At 42.7% G+C, this 24,870-nt stretch overlaps 2 protein-coding genes and 1 pseudogene across 5 annotated transcripts in view; all 3 read left to right on the top strand.

Annotated features, from left to right (window-relative positions):
• VWF (von Willebrand factor) overlaps window positions 1-8,941 on the top strand; it is a 121,943-nt gene extending 113,002 nt beyond the window's left edge. For 2 of the 4 annotated variants that reach the window (XM_039874114.1, XM_039874112.1), the window contains exons 48-52: window positions 4,490-4,588; window positions 5,334-5,462; window positions 6,023-6,062; window positions 8,015-8,112; window positions 8,612-8,941. In XM_039874114.1, the coding sequence (XP_039730048.1) occupies window positions 4,490-4,588; window positions 5,334-5,462; window positions 6,023-6,062; window positions 8,015-8,112; window positions 8,612-8,800 (555 nt within the window). In that variant the 3' untranslated portion in view covers window positions 8,801-8,941. The remainder of the gene's footprint in view (window positions 1-4,489; window positions 4,589-5,333; window positions 5,463-6,022; window positions 6,063-8,014; window positions 8,113-8,611) is intronic. The other 2 variants (XM_039874111.1, XM_039874113.1) reach the window with 1 other exon arrangement.
• A 3,254-nt stretch (window positions 8,942-12,195) lies between these two features.
• The window catches only part of ANO2 (anoctamin 2), a 299,806-nt gene continuing 287,131 nt past the window's right edge, over window positions 12,196-24,870 (top strand). Inside the window, exon 1 of the mRNA XM_039874110.1 lies at window positions 12,196-12,488. Within this exon, the coding sequence (XP_039730044.1) occupies window positions 12,467-12,488 (22 nt within the window). The 5' untranslated portion in view covers window positions 12,196-12,466. The remainder of the gene's footprint in view (window positions 12,489-24,870) is intronic.
• LOC120611802 (uncharacterized) lies at window positions 18,985-19,103 on the top strand (annotated as a pseudogene).

Genomic DNA, 24,870 nt, shown 5'->3' with positions numbered 1-24,870 from the left:
CTTTTTTTTTTTTTGGAGTGATGGGGAGAGTTAAAAGTTTCAATTCTATTGCAGTGATGAGATAACTGATAGTAGCTTTTTGGTTTTTATTTTGTTAACATTGTTTAAAATACTCTTTCTTTGCAAAATAAAGTTGGTTATCCTATTGTCTCCCAAATTTGGGGACATTTTGTGCAAGACAGTGAAATTCTGCTGTCTGGAAGTTGCTGCTTTTTTCAATGTGGATATAAATGAAGGACACTCACTTTAGGCCTCTTTCAAGGAATTCCTAGCTGAACTCATCTCAGTGAATATAGGACTTCCTGCTAAGGGCCAGATGTGGGGAGACAATCATGAACAGCACAGAATAGTTTGGAATTTACATGCCTCTCATGGAGAACAAAAACATCTAAACAGACAAATGAAAATTTCAAATTGTATTAATTGTGTGAGAGAGAGGGGGTGGGGAGAAGTGGGGGAGAGAGAGAGAATGTGTGTGTGGGTACGTGCGTGTGCGTGCGTGCGTGCGTGCGCGTGCGTGCATGTGCATGCGTGCGCGCGCATGTGCGCACGTGTGGTATCTTGGGAGACCTTTGTGAGGAATATTTAAAATGACTACTAAAGGATGAGAAAGGGCTCTTTATACAGAGAGTGGGGAAGAGCATTCTAGGTAGAGGGAAAAGCATACACGGAGGCCCTCAGGTGAGAGGAGGTTGCCATGTTTATGGTTCTAGAAGATGCTCAGGGGTGGACTGTCAAGAGCAAGGGGATGGTGGTATGGATAAGGTCAGAAAAATAGAAACAAACCATGTCAGGCTTTGCAGAACACGCCAAAGAGATTGAATGTTATCCTAAATGCAATGGGAAGCCATAAAAGGTCTTACTTTTAAAATTTTTGTAAACTTTTTTTTTTACCTGAGGTATATAGTTTACTTACAATAAAATGCACAGATATGAAGTATATAGTTTGTTGTAGTTTGATAAATGTATAAACCTGTGTAACCACTAAAATGGTAACATGAAGAATATAGATAAAAGGCCAATAGAGGAGATAAAATACTAGAAAACCCAAAACTTAATTAAACCAAAAGAAGATAGAAAAGAATTAACGATAGAACAAGTAGCAGAGAAGACAACAGATGAATAGCAAAATGGTAGATTTAAACCCAACCATATGGATAATTACGTTAAATGTAAATGAGCAAAACAAAATCCCAATTAAAAATGGAGATTGTTAGACTTGGATAAAAAAGCCAGACCCAACTAGTATTCTGTTTATAGGAGATGCACTTTCAGTTTAAAGAGACAGACAGTTTGAAAATAAAGGGATGGAAAAATATATACCAGGTAAATACTGAGAATAAGAAAACTGAGGTAGGTATATTAATACCAAACAAAAGAGACTTTAAAATGAAGAATGTTACCCAAAATAAAGATTACTTCATAGTGATGAAAGAGTAGATTCATTAAGAAGACAAAAGAATCCTAACTATGTATGCATCAAACAGTAGAACTTCTAATATATGAAGCAAAAATTGATGGAATTAGAGGGAGAAATAGGCTTATCCATAATTTTAGTTGGTAATTTTAATATTTTTCTCTCTGTAATGATAGAACAAGGAGGGGAGAAAATCCCTAAGGATATAGAAGATTTAGAAAATGATATCAACCAACTTGTACCTAATCGAAAAATCTGGGCCTTATAAAAAGTCGCTAAATGTCAGAATTTTGAAATCATAGAGTATATTCTATGACCACAATTAAATTTAAATTACTAACAACAAGTATTATAAATACTTCTCTCCAAATATTTGGAAATTAAATAAAATACTTTAAAATAATCCATGAATCAGATAATGATGGCTACTCTACAGATTATAATATTCATCCTGGATTTATCACAGCCTACCTTGTTTTAATAATTTACGATTTCATGTACAATGTACTCTTTTTCCTATACGTTGTACTGTTGTTGTCACATAGTTTACTTCTATATGAGAGATAAATTCACAAGGCATTGTTATTATTTTGCTTTAATGAATTGTCTTTTACAGAATTTAAGAAAATAACTAAAATTGGTATTTTATATTTACTATGTATTTATAATTTCCAGTGCTCTTCCTTCCTGTATATCTGAAATTCCATGTTATAACGTTTCCCTTTAGTTTGAAAAAGAGCTTCTTTTAGCATTTCTTTTAGTGTGGGCCAAATGGAGTTACATCTCTCAAATTTCATTTATCTGAAAACGTCTTTATTTTGCCTTCATTTGCTGAATATAGAATTCTAGTTTGAAGGTTTTTTATTTTATCACTTTAAATATGTTGTTCCATTGCCTTCTGGCTTGTATTGCTTCTGATGACAAGTTAGTTACCATTTTTATTGTTATTTTCCTGTGTGCATCCCCCTACCCCGCCTTATTGGCTGCTTTTAACAGTTTATCTTTGGATTTCAGAAGTTTGAGTATATGCTTCTGAGTAGTTTTCTTTATACTTTTCTTTCTTTGGATTCATGGACTTCCTGGATCTGTGAGTTGATTTTCTGATCAAATTGGGAAAAAAAATCATTTATTATTTAATATCTATTACTTTTTTTTCTGCTTCATTTTCTCCTGTCCTTTTGGAACTCTAATTCCATGTATATTAGACCACTCAATATTGTTCTGCTGGTTATTTGGGCTCTGTATATTTTTTTCAGTCTTTTCTCTCCCTTTGCTTCAGTTTGGACAATTTATATGGCTCAGTCTTAAAATTCTTCGATCCTTTCTTTTCTGCAGTTAATTGATTTAGGGTACTGTGTTTCTAGTTCTAGGATTTCTATTAGAATTTTGTTTTTTAGTTTTCCAGGTTGTTCCTGAAACTCCTCATCTCTTTTCCCATTAAGTCCGTCTTTTCCTCTAGACTCTTTAACATATTTATCATAGTTACTTTGAAGTTCTTGCCTTCTACTTGCAATACCAAGGTCATTTGTGTATCTGTTCCAATTTGAGTAATTTTTCTCTTGAGTGTGGATCAAATTTTTCCATTCCTGTGCATGAAATTTTTTACTATGTCTTAGATATTGGTGGAAGGTACGTTGAAGAGACTCTTAATTCTGTTATTTCCTCTGAGGAATGTCAAATTTGCTTCTATCTTAGATTATTGATGGTTCACCTTAAACAAAGCTAGATTTTAAACTGCGTTGGGGAGGGTCTATTTCAATATTTTTCTTAGTCCCAGGGTGAATATTTCAATCTTTAGATCTAATTCTTACTTCTAATTCTTGGCTCTTTTGAAATTTCAGTGGAAACCTAAAGTGTTTAACTGGCCCTTTCAGCTTGGTGGGATTCAGACTGCAAACCCTGGCTCTTCTGAGGTGTGTGGGAGCTGAAATTCCTGCTCAGCTCTGGGAGCTGCCCACCTGCTGTTTTGTTCCTGGGATTCTCATAGGCTCCTTTGTGTATATATATAATTCAGGAGTCAACCAAGGATTCGAAGGGAATTTATATGCAGGTTTGGGGGCTTCTCCTTTCCACTTCCTCTTATCCAGCGTTTTCCCCTTTAGTTTTCAGTTATTCTTGGGATTTCAAACTGTTCTCTGACTCCTCAGGCAAATACAACTACAGTTTTCTTTCTATTCAAATTCCAGCTGTCCAGTGCCATGCAGACTGCCCTCATGGAAAAAGCCATTTAAACATAATTCTTGTGATTCTCTCTTTCAAGGATCAAATAACTCATGGTTTATTCCTAATTTTGGCTATCCATTAACTTTAAATAATTGTTTTAAATATTTTGTCAATAATTTTAAGTTGTTACCTGCAGGAGAGTCAGTCCAGTATGAGCTACTTACTCTGTCATTACCAGAACCAGAACGACACTGAGGGTTTTTAAGCAGAGGAGTAACATGACTACACTTATATAAGAAAGTCATTTTAGCAAATATGTGAAGACTTATAGTAGTGAAGAATGAAGGTAGGAAGACAAATTAAGCCTATTGTCAGAGTCTAGTGGTTGATGATGATTACTTTAGGTGATGATAGAGGACACCGGTCACAACAAGCAGTGGAAAAGTTCGAAATCCATTTTTGGCTAGATTTGGTGATGAGCAGGGAAATAAAAAAAAGGGAGAAGTCAAGGGTGACTCTCAAATTTCTAGTTTGAGAAACTGAGTAATGAAACTATTTACTGAGATAGGTAAGACTGAGGAGGGATAAGATTTGGGTCAAAAATCAAGTTTCATTTTGGATATAAGTCTTAAGATGACAATAAGATAAATGATTGTCAAGTAAACAATTGAACTTGTAAGTCTGGAGCTCAGGAGAGAGGTCTAATTTAATAGTCCTGGCTGCTAGAACTTGAGCGAGGTATACTTCTGTGGAGGGAAGGAATTCTATCCAGGGGATTGAGAACTGAAAAAAGAGCTGGATGTTGAGTTTCTGGACTCTGGGAGAGATGAGAAGCTGGCAGAGTTAGCCTCCTTATAATTGGGATGTTCAGGGGAGGTTGACTAAGATTGCTTTTTCTTCTGGATGCAGGGTTACAAGGAAGAGAAGATCCAAGGCGAGTGCTGTGGGCGATGTCTGCCTATGGCTTGCACCATTCAGCTAAGGGGAGGACAGATCATGACATTGAAGGTAGGAGCCAGCTGAACTTGGGAATCCTCCTTGTCTCAATACCTGGTTTCCTATTTGGAGCTCTTTTCTTCAAGAAAGAAGGACTAAGTTTGGGTCAATATTGACTTCTTTCTGGTTTTGTAAAGAAAAGATGAGCAACTCATAGAAGGCACAGAATTTTCTCTTTGATTTGGTCGTCATTCTTTTTTTTAATTAAATTTTGTTTTTTTATTATTAGTTTCCAGCATACAGTCCATTGGTTAGACATTTATATAGTTTATGAAATGATCCCCCTGATTACTCTAACTTCCTTCTGGCTCTACACACAGTCTCTACACACAGTCTTCTCGACAAATTGGTATATGGCCCCATGACGTCTATAAGGCTGGAAAGGCAATCAGGGTGAAACCAACTTTAATCTGTGAAAGCCAGAAATGGCTGCTAGGGTTGGGAGGTGGAACCTGGTTCATCTTTAGTTCAGTTATTGATTAGCCAGTTTACCTTCCTTATGTCTTAATTCTTTAAGCTTTTGAGTGGTCAAAAGAGTTTGGGAGAGTATCTACATTTATGCAGTCCTATTCTTAGTAAATAAGTTGTAAAAGGACTCTACCTCTTTTCTGTCTTCTGGGTGTGTGTGTATAGATACTGTCTCATTCTTATTCCATAGTCTTCCAAATTGTTTCGACAACTCCCAGGAGTCCAGGGCATGGTTTGAAGTGGCTTTGTAACCCAACACTGTCTTCAAATTTGCCCTCTTCCCTCCCAGCGTGATGAGACACTCCAGGATGGCTGTGACAGTCACTTCTGCAAGGTCAACGAGAGAGGAGAGTACATCTGGGAGAAGAGGGTCACAGGCTGCCCGCCCTTCAATGAGCACAAATGTCTGGCTGAGGGAGTGAGTAGCCGAAGCTCAGGCTCTACTTTCCCCTTGACCGTCTCCATCTCTCCTCTAAGAAGAGTCCTTCTGAACAGCAAGCAGTCCAGCCCAGACGTGATTTCCCAGTGTCCAAGGGAGATCCCCGACCCAGCTTACGAGTCAGTGAAATTATAAGATCGGGCCCCGTGGAGAGACAAAACTCTCTGTACTACATGATGACTTAAAAAAAAAAACACAAAAAACCAAAGACCAAAAAACAAAAAACCTTTCCCTTGGGGGAGACTGAACGCATGATCCTTGAATGGGAAGGTGAGAGAGCAAACTGATTTCCAGTCTGCCCTAGGAATGTTGATCCTGGTGACTCAGTTGGGAGAGAATTCAGAATAATCAGAATTGTTTCAGCCTGGTCAGGTAGGGTGGTCATTCCCCTCACATTTGTGATGAGAAAGTGCAGTTTACATATGGAGACTAAACTCAGGGCTGTGAGTCCAGAGCCAGGAATTAGCCTGTGGAATGACCTGAAAGCTGACCACTGTGTACTGTTTGTGATTAATTTGGGACTTTGCTGTTTTCTTAAGGGGAAAATCATGAAAATTCCAGGCACCTGCTGTGACACATGTAAGTATATTACCAATAGCTTGTCCCTTGAAATCCATCAGACCAAGCCAGGGACTGTTCTTTAGAGCGAGCTTTATTCCAGAAAGATATTTCTTGATCACCGGCCAGTCATTATGTTCAAGCCTGCAGGGAACTGCCACCCCTTCCTGAATGTTCTTAGACTCACCCCTGCTCACATTCCCTTTCAAATGCCTGTGAAGCAGTCTCTTCCCCGTTTTCTCCAAACTCCTTCCTTACTGTCTCTAGCCTCTCATCTGCCTTTCTCCTCATAGTCTTGGATTGCTCATAGTCCTGTCATGAGAGAATATCTTTTCTCTCCAACCAGAGCTCCTTGAAGACAGGTGCCCTCCATCCATAATCTTGACAAAGCAGACACTCAGTACACATCTATTCATTGAGTGTCATACAACTATCTTGGAGAGAAAGAGAAGCCACCAGCTGGATAATATTAGCCCCCCACCACGTGCTGTGGGGGGCTAATATTATCTGCAGACAACATAGAATCCTCTCCAGGATTTATAAGGCTGGTCTAAGTTTATTAACCTCCCCTTGTTTATTCTCTGCCCTTCTTGACCTTGCACTTATGTCATACTGGTTGGTTCTAATAGCTCATTGCAGCTTGGGAGAAGGGGCTCAACAAGTCTGCACATCAGACCGTATTCTTGCAACATGTGCTTACGTTTAAGAGCATAAGTAACTTTCAGGACCCCAATGTTAATGCTGTATTCTCTGAAGATAGATAGACTTATTTGCCTGGACTCATGTTTTTTGTTTTAAGTTTAGTTTAAGGTTTTTTTTTTTTTTTTTTTTTTTGATTCTAAGCCTATGTTCATTTTGGGTAGAGAAAGGAAGAGTGAAAACATAAATACCTTCAATGTTCAATCATTCATTCTTTTCTCGATGATGTACTCAGTCCCTGTAATAGCGGTAATCAAGTTACAGAGCAAGGAAACTTACTCCAAAAGCATCACTTTCTACCATTCCCTTTAAATGGTTTAAGAACATGAAGTCAGTAAACCATCAGAAGATGAATTCCCCCTAGGCACTCTGCATGTGGCCTTTGGTCGAGACTGTTATCTGTAAACTAGCAACAAGGGCCATTCTTGGTCGGTGCATTCAGGAAGCCAGGACCCTTCATAAGAAAAATAAGCCAGGCTCAGGAATTTAAATCTACAGAGGCAGAATATAGTATATTGGCCTGAATTTGTTTTCCTTATTCATCCTCTTAATGTAGTTGGCATGCTTTTGCTTTAAAATGAAATTATTTGGAAGTTGAGAGGCAGGCTAATATATAGTTAGGAGCCATCCAAGAATGGAAAACTCCCAGGGTTCATATGGGGAATGGTGAGCTGTCCTTAAATCTTAGCATTCTCAGTGTGCACGTAGCATTCAGATCTGAATGCCACCAACCGCTGTATGTAAAGAAGTCCATGCCAGTGACCCGGGGGCAGCTATATCCAAAGAGAGGACTCCATAAGGGCTCCTAGGGTCTACTTGGCCCCCACAAAGGCAGTGAGAGCCCTTATGTGGCCATAATATTGTCCTATCGTATTAACGCAAAGGCAGGGATGGATAGTTATTACTTATATTTATTGGCACTCCATTGCGCATTAGCTTCTGGATATTTTTACAAGAATAAGAGGATTGCTGCAGTCTTTATGGTTTTTAGAGTCTACAGTTATATAAAAACGAGTCTCATCGGTCCACATCACCAAAGCAGTGAATCTAGGCTCCTCCTGCAATTAAAATTGTACTGTTAAGTTAGTGAAACCCAGCAATAACTATATATCTGAATATGAAGAGCGGGGGTGAATTAGGATGACATAATTCCCCTCCTTGTATCTGGCTTTGGTGATTTGGTTACTGTTTTCTGCCCTGTGAGGGAAGTGGGCTGGACAGTGTTCTATAGAACCGCAGCCAGGCCTGAGTCCCATCTCTCACCTGTCCTACAGGTGAGGAGCCTGACTGCAAGGATATCACTGCCAGTCTGCAGTATGTTAAAGTGGGAAACTGTAGGTCCGAAGAGGAAGTGGACATTCATTACTGCCAGGTAAGGGTCCCCGACTTCACTGAGGCCTAGGTTGGGAGGGCATCCCTTGTTTTGAGACATCGTCTTAGTTACATTTTAGAAGGATCTGGAAAACTCACAGGGAGAAGTGAAAGAAACTAGAAGCCTTTTTTTAAAAAAGCAAATATTTTATTGAAGTAACTGGGAACTTTTGACCCCAGAAGAAAAAAACTGAGGAAAAATTCAACAAGTCCTTCAAAGGGAATGGAGAGTTATTTATGGAAGCCGGGGACTGTGTTTCCTGAAGATCAATCAAACACTCATAGAAATTACAGCGAGAGGAATCTGGGTGTGATGGCACCATTGGACAGAAGACATTTCAGACTTCCCTGAGACCTGCCTTTGTGCTGCATTTCTCAGGGCGAGGCCAGGCTTGCCTTGCATGGAGGAGGGCGTGTGGGGGAAGCAGGCTGCCTCAGAGCCCTCCCCACCCTGGATTCTCTATCATCGAGATGCCCCGCCCCTCTCTGCTCCACTGCAGGGTAAATGTGCCAGCAAAGCCGTGTACAACATCGACACTGAGGATGTGCAGGAACAGTGCTCCTGCTGCTCGCCGACGCGGACGGAGCCCATGCAGGTGGCCCTGCACTGCGCCAACGGCTCCGTTGTCTACCACGAGGTCCTCAACGCCATGCAGTGCAGATGCTCCCCCAGGAAGTGCAGCAAGTGAGGCCACTGCCGCCATTGCTGTGGGGGGCCTGCTGCTGCCTGCCTCGGCCCCACCGGCCGGAGTGCTGCCCCGTCCTCTTGTATGCTCTGCTATTGTGCCCTTCTGAGCCCACAATAAAGGCCAATCTCCCATCTTGCAAAAGGCTGATGGTTCGCTGCGTCTTCCGGACTGAGATGACAGCTGTGGATGGGGCCTGAGTTCTGAGACTGGTTCTGAGGGAGCAAACACAGCCTCTATCTGAAAACACTCTAGCCCCTGGGTCTGTGGGAGGCACTGCCAGCCTCTGGGTAAAAGTGGTGGTTCTGCCTCCACGTAGTGCAGAGGGGAAGGGATCATATAGGGCAGGCCTCCTCAGAAACTTAGCCCAGTGGCCTGAAGCCAAAGGGGTTTGCTCAAGAACACTGCGTTCCCCAGTCTCTGAATCCAGGAGCTCTGAGCAGAACAGAGGGGTGGGCCCTGGAGCCAGGCTCCTGCCGAGATAGACAGTGTGGCAGCGTTGTGGCTGACATCATGGACAAGGAGTTTGACCAGATGTGCAAGGAGTTCTCTGAGCCCTTGAATGACCAAGTTCCTGTGTACCCGCTGGGGACTCTGTGGGAGGGAGAGGTGCTGAGGGCTGAGGGGGCTGCAGATGGGGTGCTGGTAGGTGCAGGAACATGGTCCCATCCACACAGACTCAGCCATGGGTGGTGAACCCCAGACTTGGGGGCAGGCCCGGGTCCTGCAGAAAGCCCTTGCTGTCCTGTGTGGCTGGCTTCTAGTAAGGTCCTCAGTGCTTCTCAGATTTAGTTTCCTCATCTAGAAAACAGAAATGCGAGTCTCACTTGTGGGGTTGGCAGGATAAATAAGTATGACAGTCTGGGGTAACTGTAAAGTGCTCTATAATAATGTAAGAAGTGACAAGAATAAAAATGGGGACATCAAGGCTCAAAAGGAGGAATACGTGTCTCTGCCATAAGGAGCAGAATACTGGGGATTTCCTTTGTTCTGAGGGGTGAAGAGCTGAGTCCCTCCCACCCCCAGATGCATGCCAGATGCCAAGGCCCTGCCTACTCCAGGCACCTTTACTGGGAGAGAAAGAGGTACAGTTAACACCCAACTTCACCAGTTCCTCTAGTCTCCAAATCCCTAACTGGCACTGTCACTCTCAAGGAGAGATTGTTTTTCCTTAAAATGTGTGAGAAAAGCTTACATGTATATGCCGGCAAGATGGTGGAAACTCTCATTGTGGAGAGAATACCCGTGAGAATGAAGGGAATGCCCTGGATATGTGACAGGAATCTGATGGACACTTGATCTTCATTCTAGATCCTTTTAACACAAGAGAGACTCAACTCATTGAAAGTAAAGGATGATGGAGCTGGAAAGGATTTAAACATCATATAAACCACTGCCCCTCCCCTGTCCCTTCAGAGGATGAAAGCAGCTCAGAGAACTCCAGTGACTTGGCGAAGGTCACGCAGCTGCTGGGTGGTGGGGCCACGTTCAGAACCCAGGTGCCTTGACACCTAGGCAAGAAGTCCCAGGCCGCTCCACCAGAGCCACGTCATCCCTGTTGCTTATAGATTCAGCCCTTGTTATCATGGGAGCCAGTGACTGCTACATTTCTGGGTCTTAACCACTTTTGTTACTGCTGGGGACCAACCTCTAGGGAAGATGCAGTATAGGCAAATGGCATGGATTGTGTTGAATAGGTTTGGTGGGGAGTTTAGGGTAGAGGGAAGGAAGAGTGGATAGATATAACTGCTCAATAATTCAAATGTTGTCATCTCTCTATCCATCACCGCCTCCAATGTTGAGTAGCCTCTAAGGTCTCTGCAGGAAACCAGATCCAGTGCAGGGCATTACCTGTCTCTCTCCTGACTGATCGCCTAACACTCTACCTGGGGATGAGGTGTTGTTATTGGAGGCATCAGCCACAGAGAGACTCAGCAGAGAGGCTGCCTCTTCAGCATAAAGTGTCAATTTTCCTACTGTCCGACCCACTGTTGCCTGACTTTCTCCTCCTATTTACTGATATGACAATTCACTATCAAGAAAAAACAAAAACAAAACTGAATCAGAAAAGCTGCATGTTTTGATTTAGAAAGAGAAACTGGTGGAGGCCGTGGGGGTGTGTCTCAGCACCCCCCCTACCCCCACAATTCCTCAGGTCTTCCCAGGGCAGGGTCTGCCTCTGGTCTCAAGGACTTTCTTTTTTGCCCACCCCCTTAGACCAAATGAGACAGAATCCCGCAAAGTGAGTTTTAGGGGGAGTCAAGAGGAACCAGGGGATTAGCAAGTGCTAGAAGGGGAGAAGAAAGGGAATGGCTAAACTATGGTGGAAAGGTTTTCACTTGCCTTGGCACTGAGACGTCATGGAGAAGGTCCCTGGAGTGAATAGGGACGGGGCATTGTTCGAGAGAGAAAGAAGCCACATGGCAAAGTGTTTTGAGCACAGACCCTGGAGCAGGTGGCCCGCTTTGGGACCCCAGCACACTTCTTAGAGGCAAGTTGCTAGACCTTATACACTGCAGTCTCCTCATCTGTAAATTGGGCATATACCTCATAGAATATAGTTATTGAAATTAGTTACTGTGGGTTAAAGCACTGAGAAGTGCCAGAGGAAGAGGAAGTCCTCTATAAACATTATCCATGATCACTCCTAGTGGGCAGAATGAAGCCTGGGATTGGGACATAATACTTACGGTTTTCTTCCTGCAGTCACCACCAGCCCATCTTATCAGTGTAGGAGAACATTCTTCACACCAAAAGGTCAGTGGTCATAAATAGCACACTTGACTTTAACATCATACCTTTTCATTTCGGGGTCCCCAGTATTAAGGAACATGTTTAGCTTCAGGGCATCTTGGAATCGTAGATTCCAGAATGACCTTTAGAGGTCTTCCCTTCCATCCCTCTGCCCATGGCCAGGTACCTAACCTTTCCAGAGAGACGCCAGTCCTCTTGTTCTTTGGGATGGGGCTTCCACAGTGTCCCTTGACCCCGTCCTAGGGTCTCATTGGGAAGCTCATCTACAACCTACCCCTCCTCCTGCCTCCTGCAGCGCCTCTTCCTGTCCTACCTGTCCTCTCTGCACCTATTCCTAGACTCCTGCCCCTTTTGTCTAGAACAAGGTGGGGACAGCTGGCGGCAGGGTCCAGTGAAGGCAGGTGTGCAGGGAGCCTCCCGCCTCCAGCCCACCCCCACCTCGGGCGGTTTCCTGAACCAGGCGGCCGGCGGGAGGCTTTGCGGGTGGGATTGGAAACTAATCAGCCAGACGGTTCACGAGCTAATCCGGCTGAAGGTTCACACCCGGTCCAGGTTGTGCGGCACCTCCCCCAGTGGAGGAGAGCGGGCAGCACGCACGGCCTCGCCCCTCAGCTCCATTAACCCGAGAGTGACCCGGACTCAACTCCACCGCGGAAACGCGCTCGTTTCTCCACGTGGCGCTCGTTGCCCGCGCGCCCGGGGCGCGGCGCGGCGGGAGACTCCGGGGTCGGCCTCTACCGGCGGGGGCCGGGTGGCCTGGGGGGATGGGGGAGGAGGCGGTGGCAGCAGGCAAGGGGCGGGCACGTCCAGACCCAGCTGAGCCGCGATGGAATTAGCCCCGCTGCGGAATAAGCTTGTCCAGTCGCGAGCACAGCAGCGGGGCAGTCCCGGTTTTGCGTCCTGTGTGCTGGCACCATGGCCACTCCCGGGCTGCGCGGTGAGTCTCCCCTGCTGGGGACCCAGGTCCTAGACACCTGGCAAGTTGTAGTAGGGAGAGAGGCTGGAGGGGAAATAGACCGCATCCTAACTCCTACTTTTCGGGATTGGTTCCTTCAAGTGAACCTGGAGAGGGTGGTGCGGGGAGCGGATCCCTGTTCCCTCGGGGTAGGGGAGATGAGGGACGCCTGAGCGATTTCCGAGTTCTGTGGAGGAGAGGAGGCAGGGCTAGAGGCACAGGGTTGCTGCAGCGCTTTTTTTGGAAAAGGATTACCAATTCCTGCCTCAGAGATTTTGCCTCTCCTTGTTACAAGTTGTTAGGTGGTTAGTGTTTGATGGAGGGCAAACAACTAGCAGGGTTTAATTCAGAAACAGTCTGCTGAGGACAGAGGTTCAGATTCACCCCCAGCAAATTTGCTTTTGGCATTCCTGGAGTGTCCTGGGAATTCCAGGAAGTCTCCAGCCCTTCCCCAAAACTGCCCTCAAAAAGAACATTTGCATCTCGGGATGCAGGGAAAACCAAGCAAGTCTTTTACAGAGGGCTTTTCTTAGAAGAAAAGCAAATGGAAGTGGAGTTTGGGGGAGGAGGACATTATTCTTCCTCCCAAATTATACTGAGCAGACAGATGCATTTGGGCAGGGTTGACTTTGCCTGGAACAGGGATTTCGTTTTGTTTCTGGAAGTTCTTGAGAGATACATGAAACAAGGAGATCCCCACTCCACTGGCATGAACAATAAGCCAAAGGGACTGGAAGATAGGTGTCACTCCTAGTCCTGAGACTTTGAGAGCAGATGTGAAGAAATAGCCCCAGGGACCATGTTGGAACCTGGTCCAAGACAGAAGGTTCCATTGAACAAGGTTAGTTCTAAGCACAAAGGCAAGTGGCAGGTGGAGGGAGAATCTTAGACAAGGTCAGGGCTCTCCCAGAAGATTGTGATACTCTGAGTTCTTCCACTTGCCTGGACTTGGTTCTTAGAACCAGACCTCAGAGCCCTTGCCCAGCTGTCTGTCTGTCACCCTTCCCATCTGCTGAGCATCCAGGGCCTATTTGTTCCTCTGACTGTGTCTTGCTATGCACTCATCATTTGGGTAGTCAAGGGTTTGATACGGTTCTTCTCAGCAACCTTCAGTGCTCTCTGGATTGCCTCTGTGTGGGAATCTGGGCCACTTTGCTGGCTGAGCGAAGAGGTTGTGTGAGGTAGGTAGGATGCGTTCTAAACACCAACCTCGGTTTCGGGTCCAGTTTCTATGTGTACATTCTCTGCCATCTTCCATTGTGGGGTCAGTCTGGAGGGTCAGAGACACTGGGGCCTAAAGTGGAGCTTGTCTATCATTTTCTCTAATGAGCCTGACTGTATGCCAAATACTGTATGCTCAGTGCTGGACTTGCAAAGATCAATAAAGGCACACACCTGCCTATCTGGACCTTACAGTCTAGATTCTTGGTATCCTAAGATGATCTTAATACTTTAGCAGCCACATGTGCTGGTGTTGGACGTGGGAAGGAGGAGGCGGGGTCAAGCTCGGCTTCTTCAGACCACACCAATGAAACTGGCTCCATTTACACTTCTGATATTTCAGGATGTACTAGCTGACACCTCTCTATCTAGGTTAGCTTCTGCTGAAACTACTAAAGGATGGCAGTTCTCACTCTGTTTAGCAGACATAAGACTGAAGCACACTACCCTAAATCTTCTGACTTGTTTACTGACAAAGAGATAAATCCCACTTTCACAGCTGCCTGTTATTCATAAGCAAATTAAAAATAACTTTTTTGAAAAAATTAAAAAGTAATAATACATGTTCATAATGGAAAGAATTTAAATACAAATACATAAAATAAAAATAAAAGTTACCTGTTGTTAATATTTTGGTAATAATTCTTTGCTTACTTCCTTTTTAAAAATTTTGATTTTTGCCTATATCAGATAAATATTTCTATTTCTATTATTTAGTAGTCATCAAAAAATGTACAAGAAAAGAAAACCTAGAGACAATAAAACTTAAAAGAAGGATAAATTCACAAATGTCAAATAATGAAAGATTGGGAGCATATTATTGTATCACAAGACCTAGACTAAGAATAGGTACTGTAATTGAGCAAAAATTTATCTCTGAGCTTCCTGACAGGCAGGTCAGAAAAAGAGACAATAACTTACATGGATCTCATTGTCTGATGAAAGGAGACGAGTTCATCAACATTAAATTTTAAGAAGAATGTCACAGTGATATTTATGTACGACATTGCTCAACATAATGAGCCGTAGTTTCATTAATAGCTTTTTAGAGCATATACTATTTATTGCATAAGCATTTATTGTTTCTGAATTTTTAAAAAAGGTGTTTCTGTTTATTTCTTTTCTGGCCCTTCTACCTTATTATATTTTTTAAAATGCTGTTTGCAAACCATTAGATAACCAATTAAGGGGTGAAACCTCTAATTTGAGAAGTAGTGGCTTGCAGCATATAGAAAACTCGATGTCTAATAGTCCATTTGGACCAGTGGTTTTCATCTCATTTCCTCTCCTATATAAGAAAGAGAAACAAGACACTTTCATCAGGACCAGTTCTTGTCCAGGTTTCCATCTCTTATCATTTCCCTTCAGCTTGAAGAACATCCTTTAGCATTTCTTGAAGTGCAGTTTTGCTGGTGACAAATTTATTTTGTGCTTTTGTGGAAAATGTCTTTATTTCACCTTCATTTTTGAATGATTCTTTCATTGGATGGGTATAGAATAATGGGTTAAAGGTTTCTTTTTCTTTCAGCACTCTAGGTGTCACGTTATTGGTTTCCATTGTTTTGCCTTATTCATATTTTTATTTTATTCATTCTTTCATTCATGTATAATATCTTTTTAGTCTGGTAGCTTTGAGATTTTGGTTTTTTGTTTTTCAGCAGTTAGACTGTGATGTGTCTAGGTGTGATTTTCTTTGTACTTTTCTTGCTCAATTTTGCTGACCTTGAATCTGGAAGTTACTACATTGTATCAGATTTTGAGATGATTTCAGCCACTATTCCTTCCATTATTTTTTTGCCCTATTTTCATTCTCTTTCTGGAACTCCAATCACATGTTTGTTAGACTGTTTTATGTTATCCCACTAGTTCCTGAGGCTCTGTTAATTTTTCAATCTTTAGTTCTCTGTTTTCTTGGATGATTACTATTGATTATTTTGAACTCCATTGATCCTTTCTCTGCCTTCTCCAATTGCTATTAAGCTCATTTAAAGAATCTTTCTTCTTAGTTATTGTAATTTTTCTGTTCTAGGAATTCCTTATTTTTTAAAATAACAGCTTTATTGAGATATAATTACATACCATAAAATTCATCCTTAAAAGTGTATAATTCAGTGATTTTCAGTATATTTACAGAGTTGTGCAACCACTATCTAATTTTAGCACGTTTTCGTCGTCCTAAAAGAAACCTCATACTCATTGGCAGGCATTCACATTCCACTTCCCCCTCCTCGAAATCCTGGCAACCACTAATATGCTTTCTGTCTCCATGGATTTGCCCATTCTGGACATTTTATATAAGAGGCATTTGTGTCTGGGTTCTTTCACTTAGCATAATGTTTTCAATGTGTAGCCATATTTTAACATTATATTTACTTAATTTCTTTTTATGGCTTAATAATAGTCCCTTGTATGGATATACCACATTTGTTTATCCACTTACCAGTTGATGGACATTTGAATTTCTACTTTTTGGCTACTTCAAATAATGCTGCTATGAATTTTCAAGTACAAGTTTTTGTGTGTACAAATATGTTTTCCTTCTCTTGGGTACATACCTAGAGTGGAATTGCTGCGTCATATGGAAACTCTATTTTTATCTTTTCAGGAACTGCCAGACCATTTTCTAAAGTGGCTGTCCCATTTTACATTGACACCAGCAGTGTACGAGGGTTCTAATTTCTACCCATCCTCACCGACACTTGTTATTGCTTGTCTTTTCGATTATAGCCATTCTAATGGATATAACATGGTATCTCATTGAGGTTTTGATTTGCATTTCCCTAATGACTAATAATGTTGAATATTTTTTCATGTGCTTGTTGGCCATATGCATATCTTCTTGGAGAAATGTCTACTCAGATCCTTTGCTTATTCTTAAATTAGGTTATTTGTCTTTTTATTTTTGAGTATAAAATTTCTTCGTATATTCTGTATATATGTCCCTTATCTGGTATATTATTTATAAATATTTTCTCCTGTTCTGTATGTTCACTTATTAATGGTGTCTTTTGAATAATTTTTTAATTTGATGAAGGACAATTTGCCTGTTCTTTTTTTCTTTGATTATTGGTGCTCTTGGTATAGAATAGCTAAGAAACCATCGCCTAAGCCAAGGTTATGAAGATTTACTCCTATGTTGTTTTCTAATAGTTTTACAGTTTTAGTTATTGCATTTAGGTCTGTAATTCATTTTGGAAAAGTTAATTTCTATGTGAGGAACGGGTTCAATTTGATTTGTTTGCATGTGAATATCCAGTTGTCCTAGTACCATTTCTCCACTTTTTTTTCCCACTTCTCAGTACCCTTGTTGAATTTCAAGGGCTTATTTCTGGAATCCCAATTCTTTGGATTGGTCTATACATCTATTTTTTATAGTAAGATACTTTGTAGTAAGTACTTTGTAGTAAGATTTGAAAATAAGAAGTATGAAGACAATTACATTCCTTTTTATGTTTGTAGTTTCTATTTCTCTACAGTTTTCCTATCTTTCAATCATTAAGATCATACCTGTCTTGACTTAGAACATATTTATGTTAATTGCTTTAAAGTTTTTGTTTGTTAACCTTATATCTGGGCTATGTTTGAGATCAGTGTGTGCGTGCGTGCGTGCGTGCATGTGTGTGTATCTGTGATCAAGGCCTGTTTACTTTAGATGAATAAATAGCAGAACCAGGAAGGAGTGATGAGAACAAGATGCTAGACCCCCTTGACAGGGCCAGACCCAGCACAGGCTCTGTCTGTGTTCACGAACAAGGCCAGCCCAGCCCCCTTGACCATGCTTTTCCTGTGAGTACAACTTGGGCATGAATTTTCCATTAGGGTTGGGGTGAGTGGGGTAAATTGGCTCCTGGTCCCTATGAACCAGGTAAAGAAAGGCCAGAGGGCTGACTGAGAGCAGTTTTTATTTCTTGCTTTGTCTCTTTCATGGATGACTTATTCTTGTTTCTTTGCACGTCTGTTAAGCTTTGATGGTAAAGTGGACATCGTGCATGATACAACAGGATCTTCCTCTCATGAGGATTATTTCTAGCTGGCAGTTCAATTACCTGCTGATCACTTTGAACTTATTTAGGTTTGGGTTTCTGCTTCGTTAGAGTGTATTTGTGAAAATCCTAGGTTAGATTCTCTAACTTGGTAAGATTCAACCTCTCAACTCCATCTCTCCTTTTGATCTTTTCAGGGCTTGGTCTTAGGATATTTTTAGGGACGGTCTAAACTTTCCTCTAGTTGTTCTTACTCCTAAAATGAGGCCCCTGTGGCTCAGCTGGATGCCTGGAGTGTTAGGACAAGTTAACAAGGTCTTGCTACTCTGGCTGGGATGGAACTTTGACATCTCCCCATCTCATTTGACCTCCAGCATTTCTGTTCTTATCTCACCGTTGATTCAGCCTCTCTTTGATAAGCCTCACGTATCTTATCCTCTGCATAGGAAGCCTTGCTCTCAGCCAGTGACTCAGGAAGGATCCCCAAAGAGACATCTGGGAACTTCCTTCACACAGATTTCTCTTCTCTTGTCCTCTGCCCCATAATTTCCAGCCATTTAGCTGCTCCAAACCCTGATCTGTTTCCTTGGTTCAGTGGGCCCTCCTTGCTTTACTTGGATTCCAGCTCCCTGAACCCCAGTCAATAACAGGTCCTGATGAGGCTACATTTGTGAGTTTTTCTTCCCTCAGGGATTGCTTTTCTGTGCTGATGAATGTGCAGTGCCCGAAACTGGTTGATTCATAAATTTTGTCCTGTTTTATATTTGCTTTTGGAAGAATGTCTACCCCAGTACCAGTTATTTTACTATTACTGGAAGCCAAAGTTCTTGTCAGCAAGCTTTTCATCAAAAAGTATTTTGTTAGCAAACAGTTTCAGATGTGGGTCATTGGCAAGGGCCAGAAATGACAGAATTCTCTAATATTAACTCAAAAGTGGTCCTTATGATTTAGAAAAGAGTGAAACTGCTTTATTTACTTATTTTTAATGAGAAGCTAAGATCCCAATCTTATTTCTTATCTTCAGAGAGAGTTGGACAATGGGACTGCCTGCAGGTAAGGCCAAAACTTTTCTTTAAAAAACAGCTTTGTTATTGCTCAGAAATGCTTGAACTCAACATAATCAAAACTCCAGAATTCTATACCACAAAGCATAGGAGAGATGGCTTTGCCCAGAGAGCTATCTCTGCTCATCTTTCAGCACTTCATGTTTATTCACTCTTTCACCGAGCATTTATTATGTAGCAGGCTGTGGTAAGGGTCAAAGATTATATCCAGTCTATAGCCATGCCACCCTGAACAAGCCCGATCCTGTCTGATCTTGGAAGCTAAGCAGGGTTGGCCCTGGTAGGTACTTGGATGGGAGACCACCTACGAAGACCAGGTGCTGTAGGCGTAAAATATAAATAAAAAATAAGGGATTGTAAGCTGACAAGGTCTTTGCAATCTGCGAGGTCAAGAAAGGGTTGCCTCTCCTAAAAAAAAAAAAAGATTGATATCCAGTCCCTACCTTTGCATATTTCTCCCCATATGTGGTGTGCAGAAGTGTAAGGGGTTGTTCAATCTGTCAGGTTGGGAGATGCTTGGGAAAAGCTTTGCTGAGCAAGAGTCTGATGTATGAATATTTGACATGGGTGGTATATCAGTGGGCTAATTAAATGCACTGGTAAGTGGAGTTATTATTTACATCTATCATGAAGGATACTGTATTAATTAACAATGCTCAGCTAGCTACTCTAACAAATAGACTGAAAAATACGTAACAAGTAAAACACAGTAACAGTTTACTTCTTGCTAAAGTCATAGTCCTGGTGGGTAAACAAGTTGATGGCCTGGCTTTATTCCATGTGGCTTTTCAGGGACCCGGGGTGATGGGAGTTCAGTCAGCTTCAATCATGACTTCCAAGGTGGCCCTGAGAGTGTCATTCTAGTTTTCTAAAAGGGGAAAAGCATGGAGGAGCATGCAGGAGCATGCACAGGAGGTTTTTATGGGTTAGACCTGGAAGTAGTACGTATCATTCTGTTCATGTTCCTCTGGCTGGAATTCAGTCTCACAGCCATATCTAATTGCAGGGAAGGCTTGGAAATATGGTCTAGCTGGGTGCTCAGGAGCAAGAGGAGAACATGGATTTTGATTAGTAGGTAGTAGTCTCTGTCATAGAGGCCTATCAAAAATGATCAGTTTGGCATGGCATAGTCACACTATTTTACTGTTATGTATTAAAGTTATGAATTTACACATTTGTTTCCTCAAGTAGCCTCTGAGATTTACAAGTTTCAGCACCCAGGGCAAGACAGGGAAAATGGTAAATACTTACTAAGTGGCTTTTGAATGAATTAATTAATAGGGAGCTGGTGAGGCAGTACCTGGCCCACAAATTCAGTTGCTTCTTTTAAAAAATATTATTTTTTTAAAGTTAAAGTGATATCTAGCTAATATGAGTAAGAGAATGCAGGTGAAAACATTGTGAATCTTTTTTTTTTTTTTTGAAGTACATACTGTACCTGTCCTTAAAACCCAAGCAATTTGGTTTTTTTGGACACTACATATGAATTTGATTTCTCTTTTGGGAACTCAATCCTTTTCAGAATTTAAGTATACATTCTTATGTACTTAGTACATTGGATTAAAGGAAAGAGAAAAAGAGAAATTGTAAAAATAATATATGAACTAGAGATACATGGCATATTTTTTAAAATCTTTCAATAAAAATTTCATTATGAAAGCTTTAAGTAAGGTACTTAGTTATGGGACTTGGCTATGATCCTCTGAAGTTAGGTGAAGTGAGGGCCACCTTTTTAAAACCTTGCTTTTTAAATGAGTGCTGTATTATGATGGTCTTATATACTTATCTTTAGCCTCCTCCTGGAATGTCACATGTCTGTATTGTCAATTTAGAGGAAGATACTTGCCTTCCTGTTTGCTATGGCAGATAGATATGCCTCTAGTTCATTTATAAACTGTATCATATCATTTAGCCATAAGTTAACTGCATTTAATGACATTTAGCATTCGAATCAACTTGGATTGTGTAGAACCCATTTCTATCTCCTTTGGCTCTCAAGCTGGTATTGTGATCAGAGTTCTAAAGTGTATTTTAGAAATCAGTGAGCCAAACTGAAGCTGCGTAGGTGGAGGGTCCTACCTCTGGTTGAAGCTCACGGCACTTCCATAGCCAGTGGGCCACAGTGTGCTCGTGGCTTGGCAGGCACAGTAGCTTTTCGTTCTTCTCCAGTAATAGGCTTCCCTTGCTTCTGGGTTTATGCCTTTCACTTTTTAATCACCCAGACCAAGACAAGTCTCTAGTTCTAAATATTTATCTTCACTGTGCTAACTGGCACTTTGTTTTATTTGTCCTAAGCTTACCTTGTTCAAGTTCCAGGTGGTTCTCCTTCCTTCTGATGTTTTAAGACCTGGTAACTAGATCTATGCTCACCTTTTTGATTTTGTTAGTGATTTTAAGGACCAATGGTCTCAACTTTGGTGGCACAATAGAACACCCTAAACAAGTTAACTCTAAATCACCTAATCTTTTTAGGCGATTCCAATATGCAGCCAAGGTTGGGAACCACTCTATGTCCCCATTTGTCCTTACCTTTCCCAATTGCCGAACCCTGATATTTTAACTCTGGCTTCCCATGACCATCTTCTCCTCCCCACAGAGCAGCTCTTGTATACTTCTGTTCCTTTTTCTCCAGAACTATTTCTCCTAGTTCTGTTCTTTGTAATGCGGTGATCGTAAGTCATTTGACTGATTGTCAAATGAAGACACATATGGTTTTAGGGAACAGCAATGTATATTTGGCTAGGCAACAGTAGCCTAGTAGAGGTGGAATCATGAGAAATTAAAAAAAAAACGTGCCTCGTAAGCTTTTCTCCCGCTAATTATTATGGGATGGACAGTGCCCCTTAAAGTCTGGCCCAGCAATTATGGGAATCCCTACAAGTGTCGCCAGGGTGTTCACAGACAATTCTTCAAGCTTCTTCATGTTATTACCATCTCAGTTGATGCTTGCTGTTGGGACTTCCCAAGTTGTGGGAAGGCAGTTGCTCTCTGCTCCTGAAGCCAGTTATGTATATAGTTCTTGTGCTAGGGGCTAAGGACACCGTGGTGCACAAGATAGGCACTATTTCTGTCCTCAAGAAGAACACAATCTAACAGGTGAAACTTTTCATCTATATGACATGAACATTCTCATGTCAGTTAACGATGCTATAACACAGAGAAAAAATTTGAGCAATTTCCGAGACTACAAATGAATGTGGGATATTTTATAAAATTCTCAGGTTTCTCTATATCCCTCACACCTGCTGAGTCCCTCTACGATCCTCAGATCTCATCCAGATCCAAAGGACTCAGTGGTCTGAGCAAAGGAGCTGCAATTGGAAGAGCTTCTTCAGCTTTAACCTCAGACCCAGTCCATTTTGGGCAACAGAAACATGTTCCATCTTTTTTGGAGAGAGAGGAATGAGAGAGAGATCATCTATCTTGGTTACACCCAGGAGAAGGAGAAGGGCCAGAGATGGGAAATGTTTGTGGGTGGTGGAGGAGGATGAGAGGCACTGAGGGAACCACCAAGTACACCCAGGAGAGGAGTCAGTTAACCTCATTAAAGTGGTGAGTGTGTGTGTGTGTGTGTGTGTGTGTGTGTGTGTGTGTGTGTGTAGGGGCTGGGGGAGGATAACATTTTGCTCACCATTGTATCGTCACACTTTTTCATGTCAATGTACTTGCAAAACAGGTTGTCATTAACTAGTTCACAGAACAGTTTTGACCAATTATGTTGTAGACGGGCTACTTCCTCATGGCATAGAGGGAGGGACATTTATATCTTACTGTCATCGGCCACACTCCAAACCACGGTGCAGGATGGGCTGCCAACGAGTAGGTTTCATTTGGGCAATTCATCCCAGTCCCAGTCTGTGGATTTTGTCATCGAGGGAAATGCTTCCCGAAGTGAATTTCTTTTTCTTTTCTTGTCCTTGTTTTTTACCTGTAGGATTTTGGGTCTGAGTATTGACTGTAAATGCTATTTGTTGAAAAGCCTTTTTAAAGGGGCAAGGGATGTTAAGAATGTCCAGTCAGGAAGGGAATTATCAAGCTGTCTTGGTTGGCTCTCTTTCTTTTGCACAGTATAGCCTCGTGGTTAAAAGTGTGGACTGTGAGTATGTCGGTTACTAGCTGGTGATCTTGGAAAACTTGCTTGATGCCTCAGTCTCCTCCTCAGTAAAATGGGACAACAATAGTCCCTATCTCACAGGGTTATCCTGAAGATTAAATGCGTCAGTACATGTAAAGCACTTAAAACAGTGTCCAGCACATGTAAGATGTTAGGGTTGTTGTAGCTGTTATAATCAGGGCAGGTCTGTATTCAGTTCAGAGGGGAAGCCACTCTGTTCAAAATTCATTCATAAGAAAGGATTTCTTAATTCCCTATATCAGCAGTCCCCAATCTTGTTGGTACCAGGGACCCGTGCTCCTGTGAGAATCTAATGCCTGATGACCTGAGGTGGAGCTGAGGCGGTGATGCTGGTGCTGGGGAGTGGCTGCAAATACAGATGAAGCTTTGCTTGCTCAGCAGGCCGCTCACTTCCTACTGTGCGGCCCGGTTCCTAACAGGCTACAGATTGGAACCAGTCCGCGGCCCAGGGTTTGGGGACTCTTGCCCTACATCATTCCCTTCAAACAATCACTGAGCCCCAATTGCATCCAGAGTCTTGTTCTGGGAATGCAAAGCCCAAACAGGCAAATTTTCTGAACGTTCTGAGGACTTCCCTAGCTGGTTAGGGGAGGCATGACTTAGGAGTAGGACTTCAGCTGCACGAGACGTAGGTGAGTGGAGAGAACATTCCAAGCAGGAGTGACTGCATGAGCAAAGGCACAGAGTGAGAGTAGGTTTGGAGACAGATTTGGCTAAAGAGGAATGTTCTTATCTGATGGACAGATTAGGCAGCAGAGATGTGTAACAGCCAGATGTGAAGTCTTTGAATGCCAAGTTGTTGGTAAGCATCAAGATGGTGGAAGGCTGCGTATGCCATTCTAGATAATTTGGTCTTCATCCCAAGAAGAATGAAACACCACTAGAATGGGATTATCTCGGTCAGATTGCTTCGAAACGTTAACAACTAGCTGCAGTCTGAGTGGATGGAGAACGGAGGAAAATCGAAGGGGAGCAAGATCAATGGCAGGGAGGCCGGTTAACTCCTCCGTTTCCAGGTGCAAGGTAAGGATGCAGACTGTGCAGTGTCGTCACCAGGAAAGGGGACGTTTGAGCACTGGGGGACAGAGGGCTGTTTTTGAACCAAGGCTATTAGACAAGCAGAGCTGAGGAGGCAGATTTGCAGACGACCCTTTTTGTGCGGAGGGAACCGGAGAGTCATGCTTCTGCTTTCGCCGCACGCAGAGGCTGAGCAGGCGTCGGCAGGACCTGCGGGCGAGAGGTGGGGTCACCAGCAGGGCCGTTGGGTCCAAATTTAGAGCTTGGAGCCTCCAATTTAAACTGTTGTCTTGGGTTGAATTCATGCAGGAAAGCAGACTTCAATGAAAGTGCTGATTCTAGCTGAAATGAAACCCATTCATCCCAGCGTGCTGGGGAGGCTCCAGGGTGAGCACCTTCAAAGTCTGAAAGTGCCCAGGTCTCCCTAAGGCTCCTAAGAGGGCCTGTGCACCAGTAGGACCGTCCCTGCCCAGAGTCTTGTTCTTAGCTTGAGAGAATGTGGATGCTCTGTCTCCCCTCAGGGCAGCCTTGGCCAATCTGGTTTTGCCAGAAACAGTGGCCTTGACAGGCTGGTGACAGCGGCTGTTTCTCAGGGCTCTTCACACTGTACCTGTCAGTGGTTAGCAATGTGATGATATCACAGCAGTGCCATGAGGGACACTTCGAGGAAAAGCCCAGCTGCCTGGAAGTCCAGCCCCTTAGGAAACCTCCTGCTCTTCTTCCTGGAGGCCCTGGGAACATCCCTGGGCCCTGATGACTCACCTCACCCTCCTCTGTGCCTGGCGACTCCCCTTCCTGCTCTTTCTCTGCCCAGCCTGGCCCTGCCTTCCTTGTGACTGTGCCACTGGGTCCCTTTGCTCCAGTTTTCCTACTGTTACTTACTGCCTGAGCCTTTCTTACTCTAAGGTGCTGGTGACCCCACCTCTCGCCCGTAGGTCCTGCTG

Source organism: Pteropus medius, unplaced genomic scaffold, assembly GCF_902729225.1.
Source record: "Pteropus medius unplaced genomic scaffold, Ma_sr-lr_union100, whole genome shotgun sequence".
NCBI lineage: Eukaryota > Metazoa > Chordata > Mammalia > Chiroptera > Pteropodidae > Pteropus > Pteropus medius.
Note: the sequence above shows the minus strand (reverse complement) of the source record. Positions and strands in the feature narration are given on the sequence as shown.